This window comes from Xenopus laevis, chromosome 6S (assembly GCF_017654675.1).
Source record: "Xenopus laevis strain J_2021 chromosome 6S, Xenopus_laevis_v10.1, whole genome shotgun sequence".
Classification (NCBI taxonomy): Eukaryota; Metazoa; Chordata; class Amphibia; order Anura; family Pipidae; genus Xenopus; species Xenopus laevis.
The window spans coordinates 30,453,002-30,472,777 of record NC_054382.1 but is presented as its reverse complement, the minus strand read 5'-3'; the positions used below and the strand labels follow the sequence as shown (position 1 = coordinate 30,472,777).

General features: G+C 37.0%; 1 protein-coding gene across 1 annotated transcript in view; it reads left to right on the top strand.

The window, feature by feature from the left end:
- snx13.S (sorting nexin 13 S homeolog) overlaps positions 1-19,776 on the top strand; it is a 73,844-nt gene that overhangs the window by 29,080 nt on the left and 24,988 nt on the right. Inside the window, exons 5-13 of the mRNA XM_018269211.2 lie at positions 3,096-3,185; positions 7,817-7,938; positions 8,945-9,066; positions 10,055-10,162; positions 12,023-12,111; positions 15,736-15,819; positions 16,759-16,897; positions 17,181-17,269; positions 18,418-18,517. Coding sequence (XP_018124700.1) covers positions 3,096-3,185; positions 7,817-7,938; positions 8,945-9,066; positions 10,055-10,162; positions 12,023-12,111; positions 15,736-15,819; positions 16,759-16,897; positions 17,181-17,269; positions 18,418-18,517 — 943 coding nt within the window. The remainder of the gene's footprint in view (positions 1-3,095; positions 3,186-7,816; positions 7,939-8,944; positions 9,067-10,054; positions 10,163-12,022; positions 12,112-15,735; positions 15,820-16,758; positions 16,898-17,180; positions 17,270-18,417; positions 18,518-19,776) is intronic.

Below are 19,776 nucleotides of genomic sequence, written 5' to 3'. Positions count from 1 at the left end.
CTGCAATATCACACAGCGCCATCTGTTGGTTATATCAAAGAATAACAGTGACTGCAATATCACACAGCGCCATCTGTTGGTTATATCAAAGAATAACAGTAACTGCAATATCACACAGCGCCATCTGTTGGTTGTATCAAAGAATAACAGTGACTGCAATATCACACAGCGCCATCTGTTGGTTATATCAAAGAATAACATTAACTGCAATATCACACAGCGCCATCTGTTGGTTGTATCAAAGAATAACAGTGATGGCAATATCACACAGCGCCATCTGTTGGTTGTATCAAAGAATAACAGTGACTGCAATATCACACAGCGCCATCTGTTGGTTGTATTAAAGAATAACAGTGACTGCAATATCACACAGCGCCATCTGTTGGTTGTATCAAAGAATAACAGTGACTGCAATATCACACAGCGCCATCTGTTGGTTATATGAAAGAATAACAGTGACTGCAATATCACACAGCGCCATCTGTTGGTTGTATCAAAGAATAACAGTGACTGCAATATCACACAGCGCCATCTGTTGGTTATATGAAAGAATAACAGTGACTGCAATATCACACAGTGCCCTCTGTTGGTTATATCAAAGAATAACAGTAACTGCAATATCACATAGCGCCATCTGTTGGTTGAATAAAGGATTAACAGTGATGGCAATATCACACAGCGCCATCTGTTGGTTATACGAAAGATCAGTGATGGTTTTATGACACACAGCACTCTCTGCACAATTCTCTGTCACCATCAACTTTGCAAAGAAGTCCGGTCGATCGCTGGGGGAGTCTCTTTGGCGGAAGGTGCGCTGCTGGGAGACAGGGCTGTAGTTGTGTCTAGGCTTATACTAGAGTCAATAAGTTTTCCCAGTTTTCGTAGGTAAAATTAGGTACCTCGGCTTATACTCGGGTCGGCTTATACTCGAGTATATACCGTACCTTCCAAACATCTTTTTCAGTTCAATTATTTTCAGATTTTGCACCAGAAAAAAATACTTTTTACAATAGCTTTCGATTTTTAATTTTTTAACCCTTTTTCCAAAATTTAATTTAAATGTTCCTGTCTCTGGTGTATCAGCCTGGCAGGTCAGTCATCAAGTTGCTGAATCTGAACTGTTCCAATTTTCCCCATCTAATTGATAAATTGATACATTTAGTTGATACATTTCTCAGCAGCATCTGTGGAATATTAGCAACTATTGTATCTGCATTATCCCTAAGCTTTAAGTCACACACTTCCTTCATTGATTTTAGATACCAAGTCCAACCTTTCCTTACTCCCCCCTACACCAGCTTCCATGTATTTATTCAATAGCAATAACAAACAAGGGAAAGTTGTGCTCACCACTATTTTTTAAAACCATTAGGCGGGGGTGCAATGAGGGTGTGACCACAAAATACATATAGTCAACTACAAGAGTCCTCTGCACTCAACCCATTATCAATATATTTAAGACAGAGACATTTTGTGCATACTGCTACTAAAAAATGCCTTACCCTTTAAACAACACAGGGATTGTTTGTCCATATATTGCAATATATTTAAGCTGGCCAACTACGTCAAAGTCATCCCATATCTGGCCAGTCCTACGCTTAATTTTCATCTGATTCATTAAGAATTCTATTGCTTCATTATACATTTTACAAAGGGACTAAGTTTTACCTGCAACTTACTAGCTGCTTTCAAAGTAAAACTCCCAAACTTGGCTGCCCTTTTATTAGACACCAGTGGGATCACCTGACTATAGCTGGGAAGGGTGGGAGCTACAACATGGAGCTGGTCACTGCTCCTGTATAACTATAACAAACAAGGGAAAGTTGTGCTCACCACTATTTTTTAAAACCATTAGGCGGGGGTGCAATGAGGCTGTGACCACAAAATACATATAGTCAACTACAAGAGTCCTCTGCACTCAACCCATTATCAATATATTTAAGACAGAGACATTTTGTGCATACTGCTACTAAAAAATGCCTTACCCTTTAAACAACACAGGGATTGTTTGTCCATATATTGCAATATATTTAAGCTGGCCAACTACGTCAAAGTCATCCCATATCTGGCCAGTCCTACGCTTAATTTTCATCTGATTCATTAAGAATTCAATAGCAATAATAATTAATAGCATATCTTGTTTTCGTCTGTGTTAATTTGCATAAAACTGCTGAGTGTTCATTACAGGGAAATGGTTTCATAAGGTTCCCCTTTTTCAATGCAGACAATGCTGTTGATTAACTCTAGACAGCTACTTTTTTTTCCCAAGAACAGAGCAAAAATAGCTGTCAGTTTTACATTCTAGTCTTTTTTTGGACACAAACAGTGTTTACATCAGAACTGGCAAATAATGATCTGATACATTTTGAATGATTTAACGAGTGCTTTCAGAACATGATGAAGAGTTGGGTAAGAGTTTAGCAGATCGGCTAAAGAAAGACACTGGATAATTTGTTTAGAAATAACTTGATGAATTTGACTAATTTTTTTCTTTGTAGCTGTTTAAAGGCAGACTGACATGTTTAGCCTTCCCTTTTTAATTTTTAAGGCCATTGTTGGCCTGTGTTTGAAGCAAAAGCAGCAGCCTCCCTAATAGTGGATCAAGACTCTTATTACCTCTGTATTTGAGTTTGCATAATATCTGATTAATAAGGTAGTAGTTTTACCCCATAGTCTCTATTCACAAGGGCATGATACATTATTAAGTTGCTTTAATGATGTATAACATATGATTATATGTGTTATTATGTGCAAGGGTATGACTGGTTCATTGTTTTTGTAGCCTTTTTTTGTATTTATACAAAATCCTAGTTTGAAATGCCATTCCAATTTGCCTGCCAATGCTTTTGACTGTGCCCTTACCATTAAGGTTATATGGTTAAAGACTCTTGTCAAGCAGCATTTTCAGTGGGTGTTTCTCAGACATTACACAGGAAAAGCTAACCAAAACATGTACCTCTTTCTGGAGCAAAAAAAAATTCTCATTAACTTTTAAAGCAATTCCTAGTGGCAATTGGGTTTTACTCTATTTTACTCTATTTTTAGCATACTCCTATTTTGATCAGTTTATCATTCTGCCTTTCATGTTTTGACAGTGTTTGGAAGAAATGAAACGTGAACCTAGAACCATTAAGATTGACAGAAGAATAACAGGTGCTAGTATGATTGATGAGCCCCTGCAACAGGTACATTTCAAACCATTGGATCGCAGTGCATTATGAACTGTACACTAGGGATGGTGTGTGGCCATTTTTAAATGTTAAAGAGTTAAAACAAAAAGCAAAACAACAGGATATTTTATATGGGGTACTTGGGGTTAGTGTGATCCAGGCTCTTCATTGTGTCTCACCCCCCCCCCCCCCCCGCACCTGGTTATAAATACGTGCATTTCATAGTTGCTTGAGTTGGTATAAGTTAAATAACCTTAGTTTTGTAAAATAAATGGTAATGGTTTTTATATAAGCATTATAAGAATGTATGAAGGAATTTATTTATATGAATTGTATGTACATGATTTGTATGAATGTATGTAAACCACTAAGTAAGTGGTTAGATTAAGGTAAAGGCTGTTACATATTTTCACCACTTTTAGTGAACTCAGGTTAAACATTAAAGTAGGAAAACCGCCCCATTGTATGAGCTGTAACCTTAATGAATCAGTGTTCCTTTTAGGGGAAGAAAACCCACCCCTTAGCAGATTCCGCCTGGCGCATTCACAGTAGAATGCAATATTGGGGATATTACCCTACCGCATATGCGAAATTCTAAAGGTGGCCATACACTGGTCCTTTGGACCGATTTGGCAGTTTATCTGTCTGTGTGTGGGGGCTTCCGATGGGTCTGCCTGATGGATATCTGGCCAAAAATCGGGCTGATATTGATCTGGCGGGTTTGATTTTTCCTGCAATCGAGGACCGCATCAGCTAGTCGATGTAGTTCTACGACCCGACGTTGCCCATTTCCTTCATATAATAAGATTGTTTGGCCCTCACCATATGAGCGGATCTTATCGTGTATGGCCACCTTATATTTGTTGCACCTTGACTATTGTTGTTGCACTTCTTCTAGAATACCATCCTAGTACAAAAGGACTTTATGTTCTCCAGACTTTCGAGAATGACTTTATTTGACATTTATGAGCCCTTAAATTATTGCACAGTTTAAGCTTTAAACTTACAAACTTAATCAGTTTGTATTTAGCTGAACTACATCTGTGCCCACAAATATAAAATAAACACTTGGTACATCAGCATCCATCCCACTTCACAACTTTAATAGACCAGGGCTGGTACTGTATGTGAGACACGGACACTCCAAAGATAAAGCCTATGGGTGTTTCATCCCAGTGTCAAATTAACTGTTGGGCTTCTGGGTAAACTCTTTACGGATGTGCTGTTTTCATTTATTTTATACCAGTGACATCATTACACCAACCAGGATTGTATGCATTTCAATTTCATAGCAATCTCTATTCCTTCAAATAGCTGCTGCTCTTTACTTACTATTAAATTAGTTATCACATCTGAGTAATAAATATTTATTTACGAGCCATGGCTTTTTCATTATACAAGAAGACCATTTCGTTTCTTAGCAACTGCTACTTCTACATGAACCCATTTATTTAAATGTTTATTTGAAGCTGCTTAAAATGTGTCTCAGCAATCTCCTAATATAAGTTTCCAATTCATGAATCCATCTTGATTCAGTTTGTAAGAGACGTTTATTTAGATCGCCACCTCTCAAACAGATATGTATTTTTTCTATCCCAAAAGCTTCCACTCCACATATACACCATATGTTTTCACCATGAAATGAGTTGCCTTATATCACTGACATGCTCACTAACTTTTTATGAATCTTCTAAAAGTTTTTCAAAATATAATGCGAGACATATACAATTTAAGAACACATACACTCTACTAATTCGGCAAATTATGAAATCATATCATGTTTTAAATAGTTTCCTTTTCCGTGATGAATGAAGGCTTTTTTTTTAATTTTTTTTTTTTTTATAAAGGCGTACTTATCAAATGGTGAACGTTCACTGTCATTCTTTGATAAATACACCTTTAAAAATCCCATAGAAATTAATGGAGAGAGGCGGTATTTCACTCTGCGGACTGTGGAAAATCTGTAACTTCACTCTTTGATAAATCTACCCCATAATCTTCAGAATTTGTATTTTTCCAAGCTGTTATATTTGGATAATTATTCATATATTTAACTACATCTTTATATTCCACTGTTTTGTTAAATGTTTTTTACATCTTTCCACTGCTGGTTATACTACTATATAAATCTCGGATCAGGCATCCAATTGCCTTTGACCAAACAGGAACTTAATTTAACCTGTAATTTCTGCACATAAGCATTTTCCACAAACATGTTTCTTATAACATCTTTGGCTAAATCTGACTTTCAGATTAGTAGCCTGGCCATTAAACACCTCTTTTGAGGTGATTTTTTATTTTTCCTGAAACTTCATATTAACTTAATTCCTTATGTAAAGTTAATACATAACAGTTTATTAAATGGCTTTATGCAGAAGTAGCAGTTGCTAAGCAACAGAATAGTCACTTTAGATCAGGGGTGCCCAAACTTTTTGACACCTTTAGCCCTAAAGAAGTATGTGAGAGCAGCGCATCACTACGTTCCAGTACATGTCTATTACTAACACCTTCAGCACACAAGCAGCAGTATAGACCAAGTGGCAGATCATTTCACTAATGTGCCTTAATATTACTGCTATGGGATTCCTGATCGCAATGTGCTGGGGGGGCTCTTTATTATTCATTTCATGATGGAGGCTGAGGGCCGGTGTAACTTTGAAAGAGGGCCGCAATTGGCCCCTGGGCCGCATTTTGGACATGCCTGCTTTAGATCAAGGAAAAGCCATAAATATTTATTACTGAAATGTGATAAGTAATGTAACAATAAGTAAAAGGTATTGACAGTTTGTAGAACTTAAACTGGCTATGAAGTTGAAATGCCAACAAATGATGTTGGTTATAATGGCCACTGGTCGAGAATAAGGTTATTTTAAAAGGCTTCTTGGAAGATGAGATATAGAAGATGCTCGTCTGCTAGTAAAAACTGCTTAAAGCATAACTAAGCCTTTTATTGTAAAACCCCAAAGATTACTCTAAACATCCTCCAGAATAACTTACCTTTCTCCCTGCATTGAGTCTTATTTGGTTTCTTAATTACAAGCAACTTAACTTCAGCTCTTTTAACTTAATTTACTTGCATTAAGCTCCATCCTCTTTCCTTTCTGATCTTTTCTTAAAAAGACCTCAAAAGGGGTGCCTACTGGGCATGCACACTACCTCCAATTGAAATCAATCAGGCATGCTCAGTAGGCTCCTCTTTGAGCTAGTTGGTGAGAGGAGGAGACTTCAGGAGTTTGTAATTTAGAAACCAAATGAGAATCAGTGCTGGGAGAAGGGTATGTTATTCTGTGAGGTTGTTTAGAGTAATTTTATAGATAGAAAGAAAGGTGTAAAAGGTGCACTACGCAATATCAGTCATAAATACTGTGACAAATAAAGACATTCTAAATTTTATAGAAAACATTGGCATAAAGTCCTTATGTGAATAAAGCAAGTGAGTTTGTAGTAAGTTCAGCGTGCTAATTTTTATATAGTACATTTATACATTACCCTTAGAGCTCTTACACATGACCACCCAAACCTCATTGGTTTGTTGCTATAAGTTCTTGAGCCACCAGTTACTTCACATCTTAGTTGGAGGCTGCCATGTTTCCTCCTGTCAGATATGGTTTCTGCCCCTCCCCCCAGACAGCAATTGCCAACCTGGAGCATGCACAGTGGATGTCAGTCTGGTGCTGGCTTGCTTTTTGTATACTCCTGATTGGCATTTGGTATCAAGTAGCCAGAAACTAGATCCGAATATTGCAGCTGCCACCCTTATGTGCAGCTTACAGCACCAGTACAGAGTGCCAGGACTGTTATGGCCAGCCAGTGTTGTGGTTGGGGTGGAGGGGCTCTGTGAGTTGGGGGATCAATTAAAAAGAGTAGGTGGAATTAGGGTCTTTAACATGATTTATTCTGTTTTTGAGGTTTCCTTGCCTAGAGACCCGGCAATAGCCCTACTTAACGTTAAACCCCAAGAGCTCACCAATGCTCAGTTTCGCCTGTTCTCGTTCATAATGTTAGCTGCTAAGAGGACCTTAGCGGGAGCCTGGAAACAGAGGCAAATTCCTATAACCCCGGTTAAGTCCAGAGTTGATTGGATTATGTCCCAGGAAAAAATGACTAGTGTTCTATTAGATACCCATCAGAAGTTTCTGTTAACCTGGAACCCATGGATTGAGTATAGATTTGGGACTGATGCTCCCGTTATCCTTTTTTCCCTGTAGCCTTCTTAGGGTATATTTGGTATCAGTGCAGGAGAGGTATATTTTTTTGTTTTATTATTTTTTGTTTTTGTTTATTTTTTGTTTTCTTTTTATAAAAAGATGCTTTTGTACCCTGTATGTTCATTTACGGAAGTACGAACCTTGGTTCGCACAACAAATGTACGTTTACGGATGATGTATGTCTCATTGCTTATTGTATGTACATTTTGGCATGCTGCTTTGTGTTTTCTGATAGCAGTAATTGACTGTACACTATTGTTGTGATGAACAATAAAAATTTATTGAAGTAAAAAAGAGTAGGTGGGTGGTTTCATTCTGCTTTAATGAGGACTTATTATAAACAGATAAATATCAACAAGCCATTTTAATTCAGCTGTATCTGGTTGCTAGAAATGTGCTTAATGTTACATGGTTTGACGTATGTCTTTTTGATTTTAGGTTATACAGTTTTCATTGAGGGATTATGTCCAGTACTGGTATTACACACTAAGTGAGGATGAATCGTTTCTCCTTGAAATCAGGCAAACTGTCCAAAATGCGCTTGTACAGTTTTCTACTAGGTAAGTAAATTAATTTGAAGTTATAACATGAACAGATATATCTTTGCCCAAACTGCATAAAAACGGAGTAGAATAAGTAAAGAGTAAAAAGCATGTTTTACCTATAAATTCACGTTCGACTTTTTATGCATTAATGTAAACTCAGCAACTATGCTAAAATATATCTAAAATATTACCTAGATAGGGTCTACAATAGGATTTTTATAGTGATTTTCCTACTTGGAACCTATCATTTTCTTCTTTCAGACTGTCACTTATACCACTATCTGGTTGCACTTCTTATTGACACTAGAAATCAGATAGCATTTGAATGACAGATGGGAGAACTACAGATGTAAATAAAATAATTTACAAAATCAGACCAGTAAGAAAATATTTTGAAAATCATTTGCTTATGTAATATTACATATTACGTTACTAAAACTTGTTTCTTGGGATCCCTGCCACATGATCATGATCAAATGATATTGTGGTGCCCAACAACATTCCAACATCTTTTGCCTTTGCATTAGGTATATGGTTAGAGCAGAGGGGGAAGTACCCTGTTATTTGAGATATATATCAAGAGCATCTCAGGATCAAAACACTAAACAGAACAATTTTAGTCTGGGCCTATAGAAACTGGTGCAGAATGGAGCTGGTTACCTAAAGCAGGGTAATAAATTGTTCAGACAGGGCATATAGAACCTAGTGCAGTCAGGATTGAGCTAACTATAGCAGGGAAAGTAATTGTTCAGGTGGGGCATGTTATCAGATGGACTCTGATTGGAAATCTATATTCTATCTTGTATATTTGTAAATGTTATGAATAATATCAGTTTAAGCAGCTCCAAATAGGTTAAGTTTAGTAGCCCTTTAACAAGGAATACTGGAAAGATATGTAATGTGATTAACGCTCTCATTCAAAAATATGTTTTGCTTGTGTAATGAGTTTAAATCTGGCTTTATTAATATATTTGATTGTAACAATTTGCCAACGTATTTCACGTATGCCCTTCTCTACAAGGTCAAAAGAAATTGACTGGCAGCCTTATTTTACCACCCGTTTAGTGGATGACTTTGCCACTCATCTTAGAGTGTTCAGAAAAGCGCAACAAAAAATGGCAGAAAAGGAGGATCAAATGAAAGGTACTGATTTCGGAGTGGCAAATGTGCTTGGGCTTAGACTACCCTTAGTAATCTAAGTTCGTAACACCAATAAAGTAATGATAGTTATGCTAATTACTGTTGTGAACTGCACTAAGGCTAGAAAAGCTATTGCTTATTCCCTGTTTTGGTTTATAGAACAGTAATAAATTAACCACTTGCATTACTTTGTAGTACAATGTTGCTTCCAATTTTGTAATCATGTGTGCCCCAGGGATACCATAATCATGTTCCCACAGTCAGTGTATTGAGCAGAGTGTGCAGTAACACAAGGCAGCAAGTGAGAGAATGAACATTTTTAGAATGGACATCAGCATATTGCTTTATTATTCTCTCTGGATGGCAGCAACTGCTGTTGCTTAAAAATTCAAAAAGCTTAGGCTGGGGCCACATGGGTGATTATATTGCCCAGTGTAGCTTTGCTAAATCTAAATATCTGCATTGTGCGTAACTAGTGCAGGTGAGCTCACGTGGCATCATTGCTGATGTCATGGGAAGACAAACAATGATTGGCTGAATCATCAAGTACCCTGGGGCATCCAAATACCTGTGTGATTGTTGTACATCTTTGTCTCAAGCATTCCATGCTGGGGGTCATTGCAGCCATCACTAAAACACCGTAGGGCACTTTAAGAAACTAATACTATAAAGATAGGGCATAAATCAGGTTGTGAACAGCAGCCACACTTTCTAGTGAAGCTGAGCTAAACAAATAACTAGCTTGGCACAGCCCTTAGGATATATTAAGGATAATGGTGCAATGGAACAAACTAGTTACATTACATTAAAAATAACTTTGCAAGCATATTCTACAGCTCTCATTCTACCGTGCTACACTTTCACAGGATCTGGGTGGGAGTAAGTACCACAGGGGCAATGAAGGACACCAGAAACCCATGTTATTATATTTTCCTTTGTGTTCCTTTCATTTGCAAACATCTATCTATTTCTTGTTTCTCTTTAATCGTAGGTACAGATAAAGCTGAAGCTTTTATAGATACTTTTTTTGAGGTTGAAGTTGACATGCAAAAATGTGTCTGCCGTGACCTTGTCTGCACTTCATCCAAAGACGAGGAAGGTTGGTTGCTTTATACAATCCTAATGTTTGTTTGCCAAGAGAGCTGAATATAACATACTGTACATGACAAGCATTATAGGTTGTACATTTTTAAGGAACTATGTGAAACCATTATTAGCCATCATGTATGTCATTTAAAAATCTGTGAAAAATGAGAGAATGCTGATAAATGAATTAGGTTCCTTCACAGGTGGTATTGTGCAGCTATTATTCTTGTAATAGTAGCTTCCAGGGGCCCCTCTCATGGAATCCCCTTGAGTTGAGTTAGAAGGCCCCCTAGGGGCCCTCAATTATTAGCCCTTTCACATCGGCCCCCTGAATTGTGGGCTATTCACATGGACAGACATGTCTCCAATCAGCCCAGGCTAGAGTCCTGCAGCGGGTTGGGTACCCGCGGGTTACCCGCAAAAACTTGCGGTACCCTACGGGTTGCGTTTAGAAGTTCCAGGTGCGGGTATATCGATATTCACTCCTTTTTTCTGGTCACGTCTACGTCCGATGACGTCACTTCCGGTTTACAATGACAGCACTTCCTGTTTTACTCCTTTTTTTTTCTGATCACGTCTACTTCCGATCATGTCACTTCCGGTTTCCAATTACAGCACTTCCTGATTCTTGATGGTCAGCGGGTCGCGGGTCCAGGCTTGCGGATAAGGTACTTGTGGGTATGGTCGGGTAGCGAGTCCAAGCGGGTAAGAATGCGGGTTGCGGATTGCGGATTGCAGGTTGCGTGTACGGGCCGGGTTGGGGTCCCAAAAAATGGACCCGCGCAGGACTCGAGCCCAGGCCATGTCCTGATATGTTAAAATCCAATCACTGATCCATTCAGATCCCACACACTTCCTACAGGCTAGAAACTAACACTCCAGGACTTAAAAATTTTACTTTAAGATAAATACAGTGGCGATCCTAGAGGGGCGCGGGCCCTGGTGCGTGACGCACAGCCGGGCCCCGCCCCCCTCCGTACGGCCGCATTTGCCGGCATGTTCAGCGGCGAACGGACTGCCTGGGGGGGCCCTGAGGGGGTGCGGGCCCTGGCCCGCTCGCACCCCCGGTAGTTCCGCCACTGGATAAATATTAATTTTAAAGACTATATATAAGGCATTTTAGTGGGGTGTGCTGTTTCCTAAAAGCATCTGTGGCTTGTGTATGGCTGATGTATATGTGCTGAGCCTGGGATAACTTGTATAGGAGCACTCAAAGGAAATCGCAAACTCAAAATATTATTAGGTATTTTTCCATTACTTTTCTTGATAAATATGTAACAAAATATTATTTTTTTATTATATTGTTTCCAGAACTTTTTAAACACACACACACACACACACACACACACTCTCTCTCTCTCTCTTCATGCATTATTCTATACAGGTATGGGATCCGTTATCTGGAAACCCCTTATCCAGAAAGTTCCGAATTACAGAAAGACCGTTTCCCATAGACTCCATTATAATCAAATAATCCAAATTTTTAAAAATGATTTCCTTTTTCTCTGTTATAATAAAACAGTACCTTGTACTTGATCTAAACTAAGATATAATTAATCCTTATTGGAAGCAGAACCAGCCTATTGGGTTTATTTAATGTTTACATGATTTTCTAGTAGACTTAAAGTGTGAAAATCCAAATTACAGAAAGACCCATTATCCGGAAAGCCCCAGGTTCCAAACATTCTGGATAATAGTTCCCATACCTGTACTAAATATATTCAGGTAAAAGTAATTAATTTGCACTGGGGGTTACACTAAAACTTTTGTAATTGTATTTTAGGAATGATTGTGTGTGTTTTTCTCTTGAATACCTGTTTTTATTTCATACAATACAGAACTGACATAATTGGTGTGCATATATATATTTCAGGGTGCCTAAAGGATTTATGTGAAGTTTTACTGTATTTATTGCTACCTCCTGGAGACTTCCAGAATAAAATCATGCGATATATTGTGAGGGTAAGACTGTTTTAACCCTTTTACATTCAGAGCAAATATGTTTTTGTGTCCCGGTTTCTGTCTCTTGTTGAAGAAAAGGATTGCGTCCAATGCTATAAAACTATGCTATGCTATATCTCTACCGCTATGCTAGTGAAGTATTTTTTAATGGGATTCTGTCATGATTTTTATGGTGTCGTTTTTATTCCTAAATTACGCTGTTTAAACTGCAAATAATTCACTCTACCATATAAAATGTAATTCCTAATCCAACAAGTATATTTTTTTTTATTAGTTGAAATATTGGTGTGTAGGCAGCTATTTCTGGTCATTTTGCATGGTCATGTGCTTTCAGAGCCAGTTCTGCAATATGAAACTGCTTTCTGACAGGCTATTGTTTCTCCTACTCAGTGTAACTGAATGGAGTCACAGGGGGACATGGGTTTTTACTATGGACTGCTGTTCTTATATCTACCAGGGTGCTTTTATCTGGTTACCTTCCCATTGTTCCCATGGGCTGCTGAGGGGGGTGATATCACTCCAACTTGCAGTACAGCAGTACAGAGTGACTGAAGTTTATCAGAACACAAGTCACATGACTGGGGGCACTTGGAAACAGACAATATGTCTAGCCCCATGTCAGATTTCAAAATTAAATATAAAAAAATGTATTTGTCTTTTGAAAAACAGTTTTCCCATGACCATATCCCTTTAAGCTGTATAATTACCAATAGTTTTGCTTTTACTTTTGAAGCTATGATAAATAAAATTTTAAAAGGGCACTGTCATTGTTTAAGTAATGATATCCATATTATCCCCAGGAGCTGATGTCCTGGCATTGATACTTGTTTGTTTTAAAACCACAGCAGTTTTTACAGCTGTTCAAACTTCCATGCTTGACTTCTAGATATGGCGTCAGATTTTTGCTTGCATACCTCTATACAAGCAGGCAACAATTTCTACAGAAGCTTAAGTGTGATGGCACATTGGGAAATTTGTCACCTGTAGTTAAATCTTCACTACTGCGGGCGGCAAATCACATGAAAAAGACTTTCCATTTAATAACATTACATCGCTGCAAGTAAAACTTAGTACGGTATAGGATCCCTTATCCGGAAACAAGGTATCCAGAAAGCTCCAAATTACGGAATGGCTGTCTGCCATAGACTTCATTTTATCCAAATAATCCACATTTTTAAAAATGATTTCCTTTTTCTCTTTAATAATAAAACATTAGCTTTTACTTGATCCCAACTAAGATATAATTAATCCTTATTGGAAGCAAAACCAGCCTATTGAGTTTAATTAATGTTTAAATGAATTTCTAGTAGACTTAAGGCATTAAGACCCAAATTATGGAAAGATCCGTTATCCAGAAAACCCCAGGTCCCGAGCATTCTGGATAACAGGTCCCATACCTGTACTGGCATAAACGCCCCCTTGCATTTTCCAAAAAACTACTACTAAGTACTAATAATTACAAGTACTAAGTACTATTACAAGAACTAAGTTTTACTTGCAACGATCATAATGTTATTCAATAGAAAGTCGATTTTGGGAGATTTGTCGCCTGCAGTTGCAAAGATTTAACTGGGGATGACAAATCTCCCCGTGTGCCATGCTGCTAAGGTAGCTCAAATGGGTGAACCTGCAAAACATTGTTTTGAAAGAAAGGAAATATCAACCAAAGGAACTAAGGTCCTGGGACTGATAGAGATATTATCATTTATATAATGCCAGTATTCCCGATCTTCTGTACTTTTTGTATTCATACAAGCAAAGATCTTAGAATAATGCTTTTTACGTACATCTTTATTTTGCAATTGAAAACAAAGTTTTGTGACCTAGAGAAACTGTAGCTGTCTTTAGAGACGATCCATAGTACTATGTCTATATATAGTATATGTCCAGCCTAGTGTATGATAACTGGGCACCTGAGCTTTTTGGTAAGTAACTAAAGCAGCACTCTGGGCTGGTACAGTATATACACTATACTACATTGCCAAACGTATCCAGACACCTGCCTTTCCAACATCTCATTCCCAAACCAAGGGTATTAATATTCATTTGGTCCTCACTTTCTTGTTATAATGGCTTCTACACTTCTAGAAAATGTTTTCACTATATTTCAGGACATTGGTGATGGGATTTTCTTCCATTCAGCTACAAGAGCATTAGTGAGGTTTGGCTCTCATGTTGGCCTTGCTCCCAAATCATCCCACAGGTGTAGAGTTTGGATGAGGTCAGGGCTCTGTGCAAGCTTTTCAAGTTCCAGCGAACCCATTGAGTACAGACCTAATTTTGGGCATTATTACACTGAAACAAAGGCTTCCCCGAACTGCTGCCAAGTAGGAAGCACAGAATTGTGGAAACCGTGGAAAACAACAAGACCATTATTCCTCCACCACCAAATGTTACTTTTGACATTAGGCACATTTATCAAGGGTCGAATTTCAAATTCATGTGAGTTTTTTTTATCTCACATGAACTCGATTTTACTCTAAATTCTAATATTCGACTATTTATTAATAAAATTTAATATGTTAAACTCTGTCAGAAATCAAATTGAATTTGACCAAACTCGATTCGAGTTTTTTCTCCAAAAAAAATGTGAATGTCAGGAACTCCAAATAGGTCACTGCACCTCTCCCATTGACTTATACAGTAATCTGGCAGGTTTTTGGTGCCATATAGTCGCATTCAAATTCTTAAAGGGCCAGATTATAATAATTCTCAAAAAATCTAATTTTTTAAAAGAACTCGAATTGAGTCTGGATAATTTTTCAGGCACGTAGTTGTCCTGGCATATTCCAAACCTAGACCATTCTGTCAGGTTACCAGATGGTGAAAAGTCATTCCTCACTTATGAGTACAGGTATGGGACCTTTTATCCAGAATGCTTCCCGTAATTTGGATCTTCAGACCTTACGTCTACTAGAAAATCATGTAACCCAATAATCTGGTTTTGGGACCTGTTATCCAGAATGCTCGGGACCTGGGGTTTTCCGGATAACGGATCTTTCCGTAATTTGGGTCTTAATGCCTTAAGTCTACTATAAATTCATTTAAACATTAATTAAACCCAATGGGCTGGTTTTGCTTCCAATAAGGATTAATTATATCTTAGTTTGGATCAAGTACAAGGCACTATTCTATTACAGAGAAAAGGGAAATCAATTTTAAAAATTTGGATGATTTGATTATAATGGTGTCTATGGGAGATGGCCTTTCTGTAATTCGGAGCTTTCTGGATAACGGGTATTCAGATAACAGATCGCATACTTGTACTTGTTTCCACAGCGCCAGAGTCCGATGACTGTGACCTTTATACTACACCAGCTGACATGGCATTGTACATGATGTTGGGTTTGTTTTAACCTGTGAGCCCCTATTAAACTGCCACACAATGTAAATAGATATTGTTGTGGCATTGCCTCTAGAGATAGTTTGGAGCTCAGCAATGAGTGTTTCAACTGAAGAAGTTGTTATTTTATTTTAGACAGTGTTTAGCTTCTCTTGCTCATATAGTGGATCTTTATATGAGGTATACCATATCTAGCTTAATCATCAAAAAATCTGACTTTAGCAGCCCATTTAATATACGGATAACTGTTTAAAACTTTATTCTTTATTTTTTGCATACAGGAAATCCTTTCACGAGGAATTCTTCTTCCTTTAATAAACCAGCTCAGTGATCCTGATTATATTAATCAATATATCATTTGGATGGTGAGTTCCGAAAAATTAATTCTTGATTTTCTCAGTTTTCTGCTAGGGGCATTGCTTAATGACATTGCCCTGGATCCATGTGCCTTACTAACCAATCATAAGTTGACTTTTCACATTCTGAAGTAGAGCAGTAGTGACTGGTTCTTCTATGGCTCCTGTTACTGAACACAGCAAACTTTACACGTATTTCTTCTTTAATCTCTTAGAATGCGACCCTACCCATTAATAATATGTACTAGTGTTACAGTTTATTTATATATATATATATATATATATATATATATATATATATATATATATATATATATATATATATATATATATATATATATATATATTTTACCTGGGGCTGATTTGTCAGTGTTCAAATTTTATATTTTTACTGTGGTTTGAATTTAAAAATATTGAAGAAAAATTTGTTATAAACATTGAAAATAATGAGTAGAATAAGAATTCTATGCATCTGCATTTTATTCAATCAAGTTTTTTAGATTGGAACTTTTTAATAACTAAGCAAACAATTGCGTTTGATAACATTTTGAATTTATTAAAATACATAAAAAACCCTCTTAAATTCACAAATTTATGATTTGATAAATAGGCCTCTAATAGTAATAAGCTTTCCTGCTCTTCTGTACCATGTTTTGGTGTGTGTGCCAAGAGGTTGCCCCCAGAACATGTTAAGTGGTTGTGCAAAGAAGTAAACACATATAAATTAAGTCTGCAAATCATATTATTTGTTAGTAATTATGTTTATAGAGTACAAAGTCAGACATAAAACCAATAATAACTGGTTACATGTAGCTTTTGTGATCTCAAGTCAACAAAATTGATGCTGCTGAAATTATCTATAGTATATATGACACAGAAGTATGTCGGGACTTGTTAATTGCATTATGCTTCACCTTTTTTCTGCACACTTTTCCCCTTTGTTTTCAGATTCATGATTTCAGTTGCAACTATGAGGCCTTTATGAATGTTATTAAATTAAGTGACAATATAGGAGAATTGGAAGCTGTGAGAGACAAAGCTACAGAAGAACTGCAGTATCTTCGTTCTTTGGATACTGTTGGAGATGGTATGTGTGACTGAATTGTCTTTACTCTGTTTGCAGCGATTCTGAAAGGCTAATGATCTTAATTCATAAAATATAAATATTTTCACACTCCCCAAATAAATATAACAAAGGGCTTTTAGAAAATTGTGGAGCGAGTATATGAAATAAGCAGGAAACATTTCAGTGCTAATGCAATAAATTCCATATATGTTAGGATTAAAAGTAGCAAAGTAAGCTTGTACTTCCTGAGTGATTTAAATGTATTCTCTTGGAAATTCCTCATTTTATGTTTCATCTCTACCAGATATCAACACTATAAAAAATCAGATAAACAGCTTACTCTTTGTAAAGAAAGTTTGTGAAACAAGAAAACAGAGATTGCAGTCGGGAAAAGTAAGTGATAAAATATTGTTTGCTTTTATTGTAATAATATGTAAGAATTAGATTAGCATGGAGATAATTTCCAAAACTCTCATAGTCTAACAAGTAATTTTTCAACAAATAAAATATCTTCCAAAAATGTATTAAATATTCAAAGTTTGAAGCGCATGGTGCCTGTTGTGCACTTTTCTCCACTGTATTATTTGCCCACCAATAATAAAGGCAAAGTTTTGCGTCAGCTGTCTGTGTAATTGCATCTGCAATGTGGAAGGTCTATAAGTACCCAGTGCCTATTTTCCCTCTTAATTTCTTTTATTTGGGTGTGCAAAAATTATATTTCATGCACACCTGAAGACAGTGGGTGGGCCCAAATTATGGTTTTATGCACAATTTTTATCAGCGCTCTGCAGGTTGTTGTTTGCTGTGGCTTCTAATTTGTGTATACTTAAAGGCAAAAATTCATGCCCATGTGTACGCCACTTACTATTTCATCATTCATTGGGTGTATAATGTGCAGAATTAGCCCTATACCTGTCTAAGGCAGCTCTTACAGTATGTACAGGGCTCACTTTCTCATGATAGAGCTTCTTGTGCCAGAAAGGCCTGTAAAGAGAAGCAGGCACATGTGCTGAGGACTGACACTAAATCCCTTACTCATTAACCAGTATGAATTGCATTTACCAAATAATAACTGTTGTTGACTGGGTTGACTTAGATGCTCTATTATTCTAATACCTTAGCTTAAATATATGACAAGTTGCAACCATAGGGCAAGTAGTCAGTACAATACCCAGCTGAGTCCTGTCCTGTCCTGATTCCTGTCCCTACCCACACACCATATATTAATGATGCACAAGTTGGGATAGGGGCCATCTACATGCCACCCAACCCCTCATAAATGCAGCACTGCTGCAATGCATGCAGTAATGTATTCAATGGAGAGGTACATGGCTTTGCACTCATTTTTGGAGCATGAAGACCTCTGTCTATGGGCACTAAGCCCATTGCAGGATGTAGAGGAAGAAAAACATGGCAGATTATGTCTGTTTTTTTGCACTTTGCACCCTGCCTCACACAATGTTAATGATCCCTAATGTATTCTACATGCATGAGATACTTGCCATAGAAATGCTGACGTTTATTTCATTTTTTTCCTCAAGGAAATTGACACTGTGAAGTTGGCTGCAAACTTTGGAAAACTTTGCACAGTCCCCTTGGACAGAATTCTTATAGACAACGTTGCACTACAGTTTTTTATGGGTGAGTAAAACCATTCTGGGTTTTTTTGTCCAGTTGTATTTTGATTATATACAAAGTGAGCTTCAGTACATGTTCTTCAGTGTGTTTATATAATAAAAAAAACAAGATATATTGTACAGAGTATATTTCTTTTAAAGAAACGCTACATTTATTTCAGAAGCTGTATGTTCTGTTGCATTGTCTTGTTAAAGTTAATGAGACACGTTATTCAATGCCCATTTATTACCTTTTATACTAGAACTTTCAAGTGTAAGGGCTTAAATACATGGGCTTAAATGGATTACATGGTTGTTTTACCTGGCTACAGCCTGTGTGTTTGACTACATGGATATTTTATCTGGCTCAAACCTTAGGGCTTGTTTACATGGTGGTAAGATGGAAAGATGGTGGAAAGATGGTCTTTGGGCAGTTTGGAAGTATGACATAGGGAAAGTTAACACAGATACAATTGATGATGAAAATAATTGCCTACTAGTTTTGCACAAAAAGTATAACTAGATACAACAATTGCACATAAATAACTCTATACAATGTATACAGTTACCCTGAAGATTAAGAGGTAAGTTTCAACTTTAATACCGCCACATAGCTCCAATCATGCTAATACAATCAACATTATGATGATTGGAGCAAGATTCCAGGGTATTTAATTATATTAAGATCTTTGTCATTCTGAATTAAAGGAACTGTAACACCAAAACGTGAAAGTCTTTTAAAGTAATGAAAATATAAAGTACTGTTGTCATGCACTGGTAAAACTGATATGTTGGCTTAAAAAACTCTATAATAGTAGATGTGCTTTTTAGCCATGTGGCAGCCATTTAAAGCTGAAAAAGGAGAAAAGGCACAGGATACACAGCAGATACCAGATAAGCTCTGCAGTATACAATGGGATTCTTCAGAACATATCTGTTATCTACTGTGTATTATATGCCTGAATGGCTGCTTGTTTCTTTAAACTATCGTTTTGTTTCTGAAGCAAACACACCAGTTTTATCAGTGCAGGCAACAGTACATAATATTGTCATTCCTATAAAACACTTTAATTTTTTGGTGTTCTTGTTCCTTTAAGGAAGCCAGTCAGATGACTAATAAAATGTCTTCCAGAATAAAAATACAGCAAGTCCAGTTGATTTAGCTAATTACTATAGATATGCCATGACCTGCAGCAATACATGTTATTTGATCTTTGCTGAAAGAACCCTAACCCATTAGTGCACACAACATGCAGACCGAAAATACAGCAAGCTGCTAAATGA